The 14,417-nt window shown below is 45.1% G+C and overlaps 1 protein-coding gene across 1 annotated transcript in view; it reads right to left on the bottom strand.

The window, feature by feature from the left end:
• SCAI (suppressor of cancer cell invasion) overlaps nt 1-14,417 on the bottom strand; it is a 132,253-nt gene that overhangs the window by 783 nt on the left and 117,053 nt on the right. The window contains exons 15-17 of the mRNA XM_040962981.1: nt 7,063-7,135; nt 5,035-5,208; nt 4,762-4,862 (exon numbers count right to left, since the gene is read on the bottom strand). Coding sequence (XP_040818915.1) covers nt 4,762-4,862; nt 5,035-5,208; nt 7,063-7,135 — 348 coding nt within the window. The remainder of the gene's footprint in view (nt 1-4,761; nt 4,863-5,034; nt 5,209-7,062; nt 7,136-14,417) is intronic.

The raw sequence follows: 14,417 nt of genomic DNA, 5'->3' as shown, positions 1-14,417 counted from the left end.
TGGATCTGAGCCTATTGTCCACTACTCCGCCTTTTCCGCCGAGGAGGACCAGTTCTGATAGATGGGCCAAGGACCCTAACCAGGCAACATGTGCCCTGCTGGACCCACTGCAACTAAGGCTCACTGAACTGGCTCCTACCACGTAGGTGGGCCAAGAACCTGGGCCAGGAGACTGGGCCCCTGCCAGAACCTCCATCCTTGGTACTCACAGACCAGGCTCTCACAGTGCAGGTAGGCCAAGGACCGGGGCCAGACAACCCAAGCCTACTGGACACTCTGCCTGTGAGGCTCATGGACCTGGCACCCACCACACAGGTGGGCCATGAATTTGGGCCCTGCTGGACCTCCCACCCCTGGGGCTCTCAGACCCAGCATCCACCTTCCCCCCAACTATCATGGCTTGTCTCATCTCGGCATCGACCAGCGGGTGCTGCAGCCTGGCTCGGTCCAGTCTGACCCCAGTTCCAGCTCAAACTAGTGTGTTCTACAGTCCAGTCAGGCCCAGCCAGTCCCTAGTCCAGGCTGTCATGAGAACTGGCTGGTGTTGTAGCCTGACCTGGCTCCTCCTGCATCCCGTCCTGGTTCTCAGATCTACCAGTAGATGCTATAAACTGGCTCAGACTGGCCCACTCCTGGACCTTAGTCATATGTATACCAGTGGGTATTGTAACCTGGCCTGGTCTGGGCTACTCTTTGCCTTGGTTCTTGCACTTATCTGTGAGAACTGAGTTCTGACAAAGGGGTTTTCGAAGCTCCTCTATTGAGCTTTCCCAATGGTAGATATTGCACATGCCAGTGGCTCTTTGGCCCAGGTAGACTTTGGCCACTTCTTGTCCTAGCATAACAATGGCCTTGCCCAACCAGCCCATAGCCATTCCATTTCTTACTGTTAGGTGCCACAGGCCAGCCATACCTGGTCTCTATCCAGACACAGCTCTCATGTGGATCAGCGGGAACTGAGACCTAGCCCAGCCAGTTCTATACACATGCTGGCTCTCGTGTGTACCAGTGAGTACTGTAGTCTAGCCAGGTCTGGCTCTCCCCAGACACAGTCCACATCCATGCCAAGGGAGACTGCAGCCATGTCCAGTCTAGACCAATACCCCATTCTGACTCTCGCACTCACCAGGGGAAACCCCAACCCAGCTGGGGTGTCCCCTTAGCACCCCAGCCAGGCCTGTCACCAGTCACAGCTCTAGCATGTGCCAGTGGAGATTGTTGTTCCACAGGAGTGAGAACACACCCCCCAACACACAAATTCCACCTCCACTCCTGATTCACTCACGTGCTGCTCAGTGTCATGGCCCAGCCACACATTACCCATCCACTGTTCCAACTCTCACTGGTGGGCACCTTGATCCAGCCCTATCAGGAGTGCCCCCATCGCAGCCTCAGTGTGTGCCTGTGAGTGATATTTTTGTGATAATTAATGCTAATTGCTCCAGCTCAGGTCTTGTAGGTGAACTGGTATTTCGGTCTGACCCTTAAAGGTCCTCGTGTTCCTGGCTCCAAACAACTCGGTCTCAGCACCCTTAATGATCTGCTAGAACACTGGCAATGTCCATGGAAGTCCCTCAGAAGTCATCACATGGACATGAACTCTATGTTCCTACACGCCCCCACCTGTGCCAACCACAAGGCCCCTTATAGGCCCACACCCCCAAGTCCCCAGAGCTTGTTGCTGGCTAGCCTGAGTGAGGGCTTTGCCTGGCATCCTTGAAGTCCTGGCTTCCTGACCCAAGATGGCACCAGCTGCATTTAAGCAGTTGGCAGGCTGAAATTCCCAGGTCACGAGGCTAGGCTGTGCTCCCTCCCACCAGTCAAGTTAATGTCAAGTTAATGAATTTGTTCAGCATACCAAAGCGTTGACATTTGACCATTGTAACCTTTTTTTTTTTTTTTTTTAATAAAGGATTCATTGTTGTTAGTTTCATTAGAAAGGCAGAGTTGCAGAGATGAGGATAGAGTTCACTCCCCAAATAGCTGGGACTGAGCTGACTTGAAGCCAGGAGCTTTTTCTGGGTCCCCTACATGGGTACAGGAGTCTGAAGACCTGAGACATTCTCTACTGTTTTCCCAGGTCACAAGCAGGGAGCTAGATGGGAGGTGAGGTAGTGGGGACACAAATCAGTGCCCATATGGGATCCTGGTGCATGCAAAGATTTAGCCACTAGGCTACCATGCCAAGCCTAGTAAATTTTTTTTCATTATTTATTTTTATTGAAAGGCAGATATACAGAGAGAAGGAGAGACAGAGAGGAAGATCTTCTTCTTTCTGCTGATTCACTCCCCAAATGGGCTCAACAGCTGAAGCTGAGCTGATCCAAAGTCAAGAGCCACAACCCTCTTCTGGGTCTCCTACAGGGGTGCAGGGTCCCAAGGCTTTGGGCCATCCTATACTGCTTTCCTAGTTCACAAGCAGGGAGCTGGATGGGAAGTGGGGCAGCCAGGGCACGAACTGGCATCTTATGGGATCCTGGCATTTGCAAGAAGAGGACCAGCCAATTAAGCCATCATGCCAGGCCTGTAAAATGCTTTTGATAGAAGATGATGTGAATATACAGAAAATCTTAAGGAATGCATAAAAAGCTGAAAGAACTAATAAGTCGATGCAACAAGGTTTTAGAATACAATGTTAATTTCAGTGTATCGTCTTCCCCACCCCCGACCCACCAAATTTATTTGAAAATTTATTTGAAAGGCTGAGAGAAGCAGAAAGAGACCTTCATCTTCTGTTCACTCCCCAGATGGCCAAAACAGCCAGGGCAGGGCAGACTGGAGCCAGGAGCTTTATTTGGAAAAATTAGTTTAAATTTTGTCAACATTTTAAAAGTTTAGTTTTTTTTTCCCTCCAAGATTGATTTATTTTATTGGAAAGATATATCACACCTAAGGAGAGAAGGAAAGACAGAGAGAATGATCTCCATCCACTGGTTCACTCCCCAAGTGACCGTCACAGCCGGGGCTGAAGGAATCCAAAGCCAGAAGCTTCTTCTGGGTCTCCCATGTGGGTGAGCGTCCCAAGGCTTTGGACCATCTTGTACCATCTTTTCCAGGCTGTAAGAAGGCAGCTGGATGGGAACTGGAGCAGCTGGGACATGAACTGGTACCCATATGGGATTCTGGCGCTTGCAAAGTGAGGATTAGCCATTCAGCCATCATGCTGGACGCAAAAAGTTTAGTTTTTAAAAAGCCACTGTTAAGGAAACAAAAAGGCAGGCCACAGAATCATATAAAATATAGTCAATAAGCACATGAAAATTATTCAATATTATTAATCATGACTGACCAGCATGAGATACCCTTAACATATGCATCTTAATGGTCCTAGTTTGATGTCAAGGGCCCCGCATGATGGCTCTATTGACTAATCCTCTATCTGCAAGCACCAGCACCTCAAATGGGTGCTGGTTCATGTCCCAGCCGCTCCACTTTCCATCCAGCTCTATGCTTGTGGCCAGAGGAAGCCATGAAGGATGGTCTAAAATCTTGGAATCCTGCACCTGCATGGGAGACACAGGAAGGGACTCCTGGCTCCTAGCTTTGGATTGTCTCAGCTCTGTTGTGGCCAAATAGGGAGTGAATCACCAGATGGAAAATCTCCCTGTCTCTCCTTGTCCCTGTAAATCCCTGCTTGTGGCCTGGGAAAGCAGTGGAGGACGGCCCAGAGCATTGGGACCCTGCACCCGTGTGGGAGACTCAGAAAGAAGTTCCTGGCTCCTGGCTTCGGACTGGCACAGCACCGGCCGTTGCAGCCACTTAGGGAGTGAATCACTGGATGAAAGATCTTCCTCTCTGTCTCTCCTCCTCTGTATATATCTGACATTGCAATATAAATGAATATTTTAAAAAATCTAAAATGATACAGCTGGTCTCAAGAAACACTAATGGTTTCTTTTGTGGAACCCATCTCCACACTATACTCAAAATACAGAAAGAAACAAAGGCAGCAAAATGTATTATTAAGAGAAGCAAAAAAATCTGAAAACACTCCACAAAGAAGACAGAGAGTAATACATAAAAACTGCTCCATTTCAGTAGCAATCTGAAATGGAAATAAAACCACAATGATTTAATACTACCAGATTCACATATACCATGAGCTAGGACTGCAACAAGTCTTACCACAAAGAATTAGAGACCCAGCAACTCTGACACACTGCCAGTGTAGACAGATGCGACCGCTGTGGGACACAGCTTGGCATTACGTGGCGGAGCTGAACATGCTCATTCTACCATTTGCTCTTATAGCTTCACGATTAGGTATATTCCCCCAGAGAAAACTTTCCATATGAGCACCAGGAAATTGATACAAGAATTTCACAACAGCATCATTTATAGAATAAAATACTGGCAATAATCCAGGCATTCATTATCAGTGGAGAGGATCAGTCATTTGTGTTATATGGTTAAATGATGCCTCATATTGTATAGTCAATAATACATTGTCATCAACAATGCATGGTCTAAGGGACATAACATTGAAAAAAAAAGTCATGTGGATCCATCAAAATGTCATATAGAAATATAAGCGGGCATGGAAAAACTACCAAAAAAAAAATAACATAAAATTCAGGATGTCAGCTGGGTTTGAGAGGTCCTCAGAGGGAACGGATGCAGACGCTCTGGCTGCTCCTTGACATGATTTGTTTACACATTAATCCGTAAAGACTACTTCGCATCTTTTCAAACGTCAACATAAGTAAACAGGACTTGTAAATAACTAAAACGGCAAAAGTTGTCTTAATATTCTTTGCCTACCCGAAATATCTTGTGCATCCTCATGGTGGCTGAACAAAAGATAAATCTTGTGAGAAGCAAGCGAAGAAATTCATCTCCAAAAAACTGGAGAAAGGCCTGATCTGCAAAGAGGAGAAAGGTGACAGTCAAAGGCCGTTGACATGGACAGGACACATCTCAGGGGACGTAGGCTTCAGGAAAACCTACTCAACTCTCCTGCCTGGGACAGACGCGTTTACAAGGTCACATCACACTAACACACATGCTGCACGTGCAGTTAGATCAGTAGGGTACCTATTGAGCGTGAATGGGTCAGTAGCTGCGCAATATCGCGGTTGATTTTTCGAAGATATTCTTGGCACTTTTCCCACAGGCCTCTACGCATGCTTGACAATCCAGAGACAAATAGGAAGGCCATTAGAGGATTGTTCAAAAAGAGAGTGAAGAGGCTACCTCGTTGAGACTGATCTGTAATAACAAACACGTTTTATGTACAGAGACAATAGTTTTGCAGAAGTGACATAGGAGGAACATTTAATATACTGATGATGCAGACAGAGCATTAACACTATCATTAAGACACAAGTCAACAAGGTAGAATTGCACAAAGCTGTAAGAACTCACCCCAGCGATATCACTTCCTGCTTAACCAACTTAAAATGCTGATTCCTAAGTCTCTATCTACAGTCTAAACCAAATTGCTAAACAATGGCAGTGAGGCACTGAGGCACAGTGGTTAAGCTGCCACTTACAACATGGGCATCCCATATTAGTTTCAGCTGCTCTGCTTCTGATGCAGCTCTCTGCTAATGATCATGGGCAAGAAGTAAAAGATGGCCCAAGTACCTGGGCCTTTGTCATCCACACGGGAGACAGGGACAGAGTTACAGGCTGCTGGCTTCAGACCGGCCCAGCTTGGGTTATGGTGCTCATTTGGAGAGTGAACCAGCAAATGGAAGATCTCTCTCTCCTCTTTCTCTGTAACTCCACCTTTGATTTATATTAAGTAAATCTTTACACTGCAAAAACTAAAACCAAACAAAAAACAATGATAGCACATATTGAGTACTTACAGTGTACCCAGCATTATTCTATCAAATGGGTACTATTATTATTTCCATGGGATGAATGAAGAAACTAAGTATGGATGATTAACTTCCCAAGGTTACAGAGCTAGTATGTGGCTAAATCAGGGTTCAAATTCCATCAGTTATCACCAAAAGTCTGTGCTCTTTTTCCTCTACCTGATAAAATTCTTCAGACCAACTGATCTTGGCATCAATCCTTTTGACCATGTAATTTCAGATACAGCTCCACTATGTTAGAACACACTGAAGGTAAGAAGCACCCTTAAAAATGGGAAGGGGTTACACACCTCCAGAAAGATGAACAGCATAACAAAATCCTCAGAAAAGAATTTTACCATTGTTTTGAAGGTAAGTTCTACCCTTTAGCAATCTTTCAGATGTATGAACATAATATTCCTACATTTTTTTTCTCCTGTTAAACAGTAGAACTTACCTTAAAACAACGTTGAAAGTCTCCAGCTTCTCTCAGGCATTCAAATGCTGACCATCACTTCTTGTGTCAAGCTATGTCAGCAGACAGGGCTCGTGCTGGGAAGCAGCAGTCAAATGCCATCTCCCACAAAGACAGATCAGTACTAGTCACAGTCAGGGAGGTGGCGAAGAGTGACAAGGACTGCCAAGACGGCATCGTGGCTTGCTTAGTCTGTGACCTATACTACATGATGGGGAGTTAGATTTTATGTGTTACCTGAAAAGGACAAATCATTAAGGACAAAATTCCTCTCATTCTCAGCCACTGGAGAATTGGCTGGCAAACAGAAGAGGTTCTTTTACACACAAAGTACAAAGTGACTATGTGAATAAAAGACACTCTAAGTTGTGCCAGTTGGGTTATCCTAACACTAACACAAGTTGAGACGTTTTCTAAACCAGTGATCATTAGTCTTAAAAGATGCCCACACTATTTAAATCAAAGATTCAGTAAATCTATGTCAGATGGCCGTGACAAGCCAATCAAAGGAAACGCCTACAAAGTAAATTTCAGAATGTATACATCATGAGATCATCAATAGCAAGAAACAAACCCATCTTTCTGAGAGTGCCGCATCTCAAAGTTTAACAGTGGCACATTAAGGAATTCTAGTGATGGGCAAGGCATCAGGGTGTGCTTGCTATTGCCACCTGCCGTACTAAACACCAAACAAACTCATGTGTGATCATTTTGGTAGAGAAAAACAAAGCTCAGTATTGTTCAAACGGCAGACAGTGTAGAGCAGGCAACGAGAGAACATACCTTGCAAAGCCTTTGGGTATGCTGTAGGAGAAAGCAAGCAGACGAGCGGCTGTCCAAACAAGTTTGTGAAATTCTGTAATATATAAACATTTGAAACTTGTATCAAAGACCAACCAAACATAGTTTCTTAGAAATTTCCCAAAAGCATATCATTAGTGTGTTCACTCGTCAGCAGATACAGCAACTCAGTCCCAGGTAGAGAGCCTGCCATTCATACAGTTACTACACCTACCAGGCCCCTTAAGGGTTTTCACCCAAACAGTGGAGTAAGTGCTCCCTTGATTTTTCAGAGAGGCGTCTGTGAGGAGCCCTGAGCGGTCCACAGAAACAGAAGAACAGTAAACTCCCTTCGGCACTAGGGAGAGGAGCTTTCTCTGGTCCTTACTTGTTCCAACTTTGAATCTTCACCCTCTCCTGCAATGACCATCAGGGTCACTCCGGAGCCCCCTCCCAAAAAACAACAACAACAAAATTAGGACAGACAGAGAAAGCTTAGAACAAAGAAAGCTTAGAACCAGACAGGAAACGGTCAGCGTGGATTCACATTTACCTTACTAGGAGGACACAAAGATTAGTTGTTACTCCTCATTAAGGTATTGAGGACTTCTCTGCTCACCCCTCCTAAAACTGTTCTGCAACTAAACTGTTGACATATGCCTTGTTAGAGTTATAAGCCAGTTTAGACTATCCTAAAATCTGCCAAGTTCAATAAAAATTAAGCCTCAACACTATAAACTGCTAAATACTAAAATGAAGATAGACACACGACAGCTGAATAGTACCCTATAGCCATTTTAAGGTGTATAGAAGCCGGTTGTACATAAACTAAAATTGAAATTCAATGAAGTAGTCACAGGATGTGGTTAAGAACTTGCATTTTCTCCCATCCAAGTACTAACCATCCCCAACCCTGCTTAGCTTCATGAGATCAGACAAGATCAGGCACGTTCAGGGTGGTATGGCCGGAGACAGAACTTGCATTTTCTAACATATTGGTTACTCAATACCATGTCAATTAACTCCATAATGCTGTAAATTGTTGTTGATGTTATGTTGGGGCTTTTAATTGGTTGGGATGATATTCTGCCAGCTCTGCCTTCAGACCAGAGATGGTTTCCCCAAGAAACTGTTGAATTTATCTGGACAATAAGATGCTTGACTCTGCTTGGTATATGCTTGCAACGAAGAATCTTGACTACATTTGAACTGTAATACTGCAACAATGTGGAGAAATCCACCATGGGGGGAGGGTATGGGGAATCCCAGAGCCTATGAAACTGTGTCACAAAATGAAATGTAATAGGTAAAAAAAAAAAAAAAAAGAAAGAAAGAAAGAAAGGCATCCATGGACAGCAGGGCTGCAGCGAGAACGCCATCTTGTGTCTACCAAGAGACTGCTGCAGTGGGAACTGCACTGCAGTACAAAACCAGCGAGTGTTCCAAGATCTGGGATTGGGCTTTCAGCCTCAAAGGCACCAAAACTGGCTCTAAACATGTGTATGGAGTGGATCCATCACTTGGTGTGGATCATTGCAACTTCTCAGATGTAATGATGTATAAACCCATAACCACTATAGCTATTAACTTCTAATGAAAATTGGGCTGATACTCCAAATAGGGAATTCTGTATAATTAAGGCTATCCTTTCTTGAAAGGGAGAGCTACATGAGAGGTAAAATCATATACTTGTAAACCAACAAGCAAGATAAAGCTCCCAGAAATAAATTCAATAAGAAATGAGAAAACTAGAAATACTCCTGAATGATAAAGATGAAGACTTGAACACATAGAAAGAGATGAACTAATTCTAAAATATCATTACACCAATTCATTAAAATTTAAACAAACCTCAAAAGTAGCCACTGACATGTCATTCCTCTATAACTGAAAAAGGCAACACCGAGATTCACATACAAAAAAAAAATAAAAATTAACCAGGAAAACTCGGATTTAGGTTAAACTCAAAAACATATTAGCTTGGGAGAAAAAAAAAGTTTATAGCAGCTAGTTGTGTATATACTAAAGCTGAGATGCCAAGGAAGTAGTTATAGGATGTTGTTAAGAATTTGCATTTTCTAACATATTGGTTACTCAATACCGTGTTAATTAACTTCATGATGCTGATAATTTCAATGTTTCTTCCAGTTGTTGAAGTTGTGTACTGACATCTCATTAGAGGAGATGATATTCTGCCAGCTCTACTTTCAGACCAAGGATGGTCTCCCAATGAAACTGTTAAATTTATCTGGACAATAAGATGCTAGACTCTGCATGGTCCATACCCACAATGAACGAATCATGACTGGATAGAATCTGTACCACTGTAACAATATGGAGGAATTCAGTATGGGGGGAGGGGCTGGGGAAATCCCAGAACCTATGAAACTGTGTCATAAAAATGATATAAAATTTAAAAAAATAATGCTTAAAAAAATACATGGCACTGGCTTGAGTAGAACAGAATTAAAAGTGCAGCATTAGATCTCGAAACATTAAGGACTTCTGCATGTGTAACAAAGGTAATAATGCAAATTGGTCAGGATAATTAGATAGCCCCCCAGGAAAAAAAAAAGTGGCCCCACTCATGGTCTGCATCCCTATATACAAGGATAAATTCCAAATACAGTAAAGATTTTGAGCTTTCTGCCTTTATCTTTTATTTTTAAAATTTTAGTTTATTTGGGATTCCCACCCCCAACTCCTACCCCAAGACAGACTTTCCCCACGCTGCTACAATAGTACAGTTCTTCATAAGGAGTCATAATTCCATCAGTCTCTTATTTAAGTGTGCCCCGACATTGCTGGTACAGTGTGAAACAGTCCGGCATCCCATTGTCTACACATTTACAACAGTTTCAATGGGAGTCCATCTTTTGTCTGGAAGCAGGAATGCATGTTGCATCGTACTCCCACACCTGGATATGGTAGACCCCAGTACTCCATCACTATACATTTCCATAAGTGAGAAGCCCAAACACAGTAAAGATTTAAGCAGAAGACCAATAATACATGTGGTAACAAAAAATACACTAAAATACCCTTACATTTCCTTTATGACTAGTTAAGTTAAATAAACCTAGTCACATGTAACCCAAAAGCTTGTGCATATTAAAATATAATATAAACTAATTCAATAAACCAAACAACGGGGCTGATATAGAAGCAACGTAGCAAAAAGCTGTTACATATGACCCCACCACCCGTATGAGCACCAGTCTGAGTCCTGGCTGCTTCATCTCTAATCCAGCTCCCTGGGAACGTGCCTGGGAAAGCAGTGGAAGAGGACCCAAATACCCGGATCACTGCCAATCACACAGAAGACCCAGATAGAGTTTCTGTCTTCTGGCTTCATTCAGCCTGGCTCAGTCCTGGCTTTGCAGCCATCTGGGGAGCGAAGCTGTGTCTGGGCAATCTCTTTTCTCTCAGCCTCTACCTCTCTGTAGTGCCACCATTCAAATACACACACACACACACACACACACACACAATCATGAAGACAGTACATGAAACTCAAATTCCAAAAGCTTAACCAATGAAGTTCCTCCAAACACACAAGAGCCCAATGACTCAACAGAAACGTTGGTGGTAGATAACAGAACTTGGTAAAGAAACAAAATTGGCTCACATACACAAAAAGATGTCCAACCTTACTGAGGAAAGAATTAAAAGTTATGCTAAAAATGTTATTTTTTTTACCTATCAGTTTAGCAACAACAAAAAAGTCTGACAATATACTCTGCTGGCAAGAGCGTGGGACACAAGCACGGACAGCAGGAGTATGACTTGGCACCCACAGGCCAGATGACAATGCGTTGTAGCCATTACATTCAAATGCACATTTCACTAACACACAACTTTCAAAACTGAAAATGCTGTGTATGCATATACTGCCTAATCCAAGACACACACTAATTCAGTTGTTCCTTCCAGCACTATTAGCAACAGTGAGGGCCTAGAAACAACCAAGTAAGCAGCAATAAATTATTCTACAATACAATGAATATACAGCTACGAAAAGGAAATTAGTATTTTTGTCATTGGTATTGTGGCAAAACAGGTTGCAGCTGGGGAGCAGGCATACCTACAGAACAGTCTGGGGCAGAGTCCCTTTTTTACTTCCAATCCAGCTTCCTGCTAATGTACACTGGAGGCAGCAGACAGCGGTCAGAGCTTCCTGCCAATAATAAAACATGTGCTCTAGGCTTTAGCCGTAACTGCTGCTACAGGCCTCATGAAGCACACCAGAGAACAGGAGATCTCTCTCCTCTCTCTGTGCCTAACGCTCCCTCTCAGTAACCCTGCCTTTCAAATCAACAGAAAAATAATCTTATAAAAAAGCTCTTAGGCCCGGTGCGGTGGCCTAGCAGCTAAAGTCCTCGCCTTCAATGCCCCGGGATCCCACATGGGCGCCAGTTCTAATCCCAGCAGCTCCACTTCCCATCCAGCTCCCTGCTTGTGGCCTGGGAAAGCAGTCGAGGACGGCCCAAAGCCTTGGGACCCTGCACCTGTGTGGGAGACCCGGAAGAAGTTCCTGGTTCCCGGCTTCAGATCGGCGCAGCACCGGCTGTTATGGCTCACTTGGGGCGTGAATCATCGGACAGAAGATCTTTCTCTCTGTCTCTCCTCCTCTCTGTATATCTGACTTTGTAATAAAAAATAAATCTTTTTTTTTTTTTTAAAAAAAAAGCTCTTTATACACTGATATGGAAGTCTCCAATATTTCCTATTAAGGTGAGAATGATACAGAACAGTGTACATTGCAGGTTATCATCATTTACATAGATAAGAAGATTAACAACTATAGGTTTGTTTCGAGTTAGACATGCATTTACTGTAATTTCTGAAAGATAACCAAGAACAGTCAATGGTGACTCCCTACAGGAAGAGATGGGAAATTGACACTGGCTTTGAGGAGGGGACCTCAAGTACAGGCTAAGCATCCCTGCTATGAAGTACCCAGACTGTTGGAGGGCTGAAAGTTTAGGAATTGGAGCCTTGGGCCTAGTAGTAGTCTAGTGGCTAAAGTCCTAACCAGGATCCCACATGGGAGCCAGTTCTAATCCCGGCAACCCTGCTTCCCATCCAGCTCCCTGCTTGTGACCTGGGACAGCAGTCGAGGACGGCCCAAAGCCTTGGGTTCTTGCACCCACATGGGAGACCCGGAAGAAGCTCTGGGCTCCTGGATTCAAATCAGGCTCAGTTCCTGCCATTGTGGCCGGATGGGGAGTGAATCAACATATGGAAAATATTCCTCTCTGTCTCTCCTCTATATATATTTGACTTTCCAATAAAAATTAAGTAAATTTTTATTTTTTTTTTATTTTGATAATCTTACACAGTTGATAAGGGCACAAAGGGTCAAGGGTTACAGGAAAGTGGGTAAGACCATTGTTTCCACACTAATATAATCTTCCCCCCTGTATCTTGGGTCAGGGGAAAATAAAGGGAGAAGCCCCACCCAGTCTCCCACCCATCCCAGGTCCCCGATGTGCGGCATGCTCTGAGGGTTCTGCTCAGTTTTGATAGTTCAACAGGTTTGAATTGCTGCCAATCTTGCCATTCCACGCACTATTAAATCTCTTCAGAATCCATTGGCTGACATGGTCTCTTCACGGTTGGGGTTCTGAGATCAGCAGTTCAGTTGGAGGAAACTTCAAACAAACTTAATCTGAGGTGATCCCAGACCTGATTCTTGTGTGTGTGCTTGCCAGTACAGGGTCTGGCACCGTCCATCGCCCCAATCAGCTTATGTACATGCTGGTCATTGCAATTGCTGGGTCAGCTCTGTTTCCAGCCCTATCTTCCATGCAAACCAATGGGTGTTGCAGTCTAGCCCCCTCCTGCCCATTTCATACTTGGCTCTCACACAAACCAGTGGGAGCTGCAGCCTCGTTGGGGCAACTCCCCATAACCCCCACCAGACCTGCCCCCTACCCTGGTTCCCATGCTTGCCACTATGTACCGCAGGCTTGTTCAGTCTGTCCCACATCCCATTTAGCTCTCATACATGTCAACGGGCATTGGCGCTTAGTTCAATCCAACCAACCTACTATCCAGCTCACACACATACTGGCAGGTGCCTTTCTGTCTAGCCACCCCTGTCCCAGTCCTGGTTTTCATGCTCTCCAGTAGGAGTGGTAACCCAAGAGGGAGGAGCCCACTATCTTCCCAGAAGGCCACTCCCACTCCCAGGTTATGCATTCTCCAAGTGGTTCTGGCATTTAACTTGACAAATTTAGCCCCCAGTGCCAGCCTCTGCCAGCTGATGCTACGGCAAAGCCCAGACAATCCTCACCCACTCTAATTTACGCTTGCATCAATCAGAGCAGTCAGCCCAGTCTGGCTTTTCCCTAATCTAGTTCACATGAGGCCCACAGGTGTTGTATCCCTGCCTGGCCTGGTCTGCCCCCATCCCAGTTCACGCTCTCCAGTGGGAGTAGCTGTCCAGCAGGGGAGCCCACATTCTCCCTTCCGGCTTTGCTCTCTCCTTCCCTGGATCTCACATGTGCTGGTTGGGTGCTACGGCCACATCTGGTATGGCTCTCTTCACCTTGGCTTTCTGTAATGTGCACTGGTATGTGTTGCGATCGAAGCTGGCCTGACCCACACTCTGTTCTGGTGCTCAGATTCGCCAGGGGGTGGTGTGAACTGATTCAGCCTGGTCTGCCCCCCTCCTATGCCAAATGTATGCCAGTGGGTATCTTTCTCTTGCCTGGTCTGGGCTGTTTCCTATTGTGGTTCTTGGGCTTACCTGCAGGGACTGTGTCCTGCCAGAAGAATTGCTCAGGCTCCTCCATCAGAACCTCTCCCTATGCCAGATCTTGCGCATACTGGTGGGTCAGTGGGCCAGCCCTACTTAGTCCACCTCCTGTCCTGGCAGGAACAGTGGCCTTTCCTTGCTGGCCTTCAATCCATTTTGGTTCTTACTATTAGATGTTTCAGCCCAGTCAAGGGCTGGAAAAAAAAAAAAAACCCTGCCATCTGCAACTTCCCAAGCACTCCTTTCTCTGCTTTACTTGTTAACCAACCACTTTGACTCCTTTCCTTTTCTTTTCTTTCTTTTTTTTTTTTTTTTTTAGAAAAGCTTCATTTTCATCTAATTGAAAGGCAGAGATATGGGCCCGGCGCGGTGGCGCAAGTGGTTAAAGGTCCTCGCCTTGCACGCCGGGGATCCCATATGGGCGCCGGTTCTAATCCCGGCAGCCCCGCTTCCCTTCCAGCTCCCTGCCTGTGGCCTGGGAAGGCAGTCGAGGACGGCCCAAAGCTTTGGGAACCTGCACCCGTGTGGGAGACCCGGAGGAGGCTCCTGGCTTCGGATCGGCATAGTATCGGCCCGTTGCGCTCACTTGGGGAGT

Source organism: Ochotona curzoniae, unplaced genomic scaffold, assembly GCF_017591425.1.
Source record: "Ochotona curzoniae isolate NIBS_2020 unplaced genomic scaffold, NIBS_Ocur_1.0 scaffold_3208, whole genome shotgun sequence".
In the NCBI taxonomy this organism is placed as follows: domain Eukaryota; kingdom Metazoa; phylum Chordata; class Mammalia; order Lagomorpha; family Ochotonidae; genus Ochotona; species Ochotona curzoniae.
This window is presented reverse-complemented; position numbering and strand designations above follow the sequence as displayed.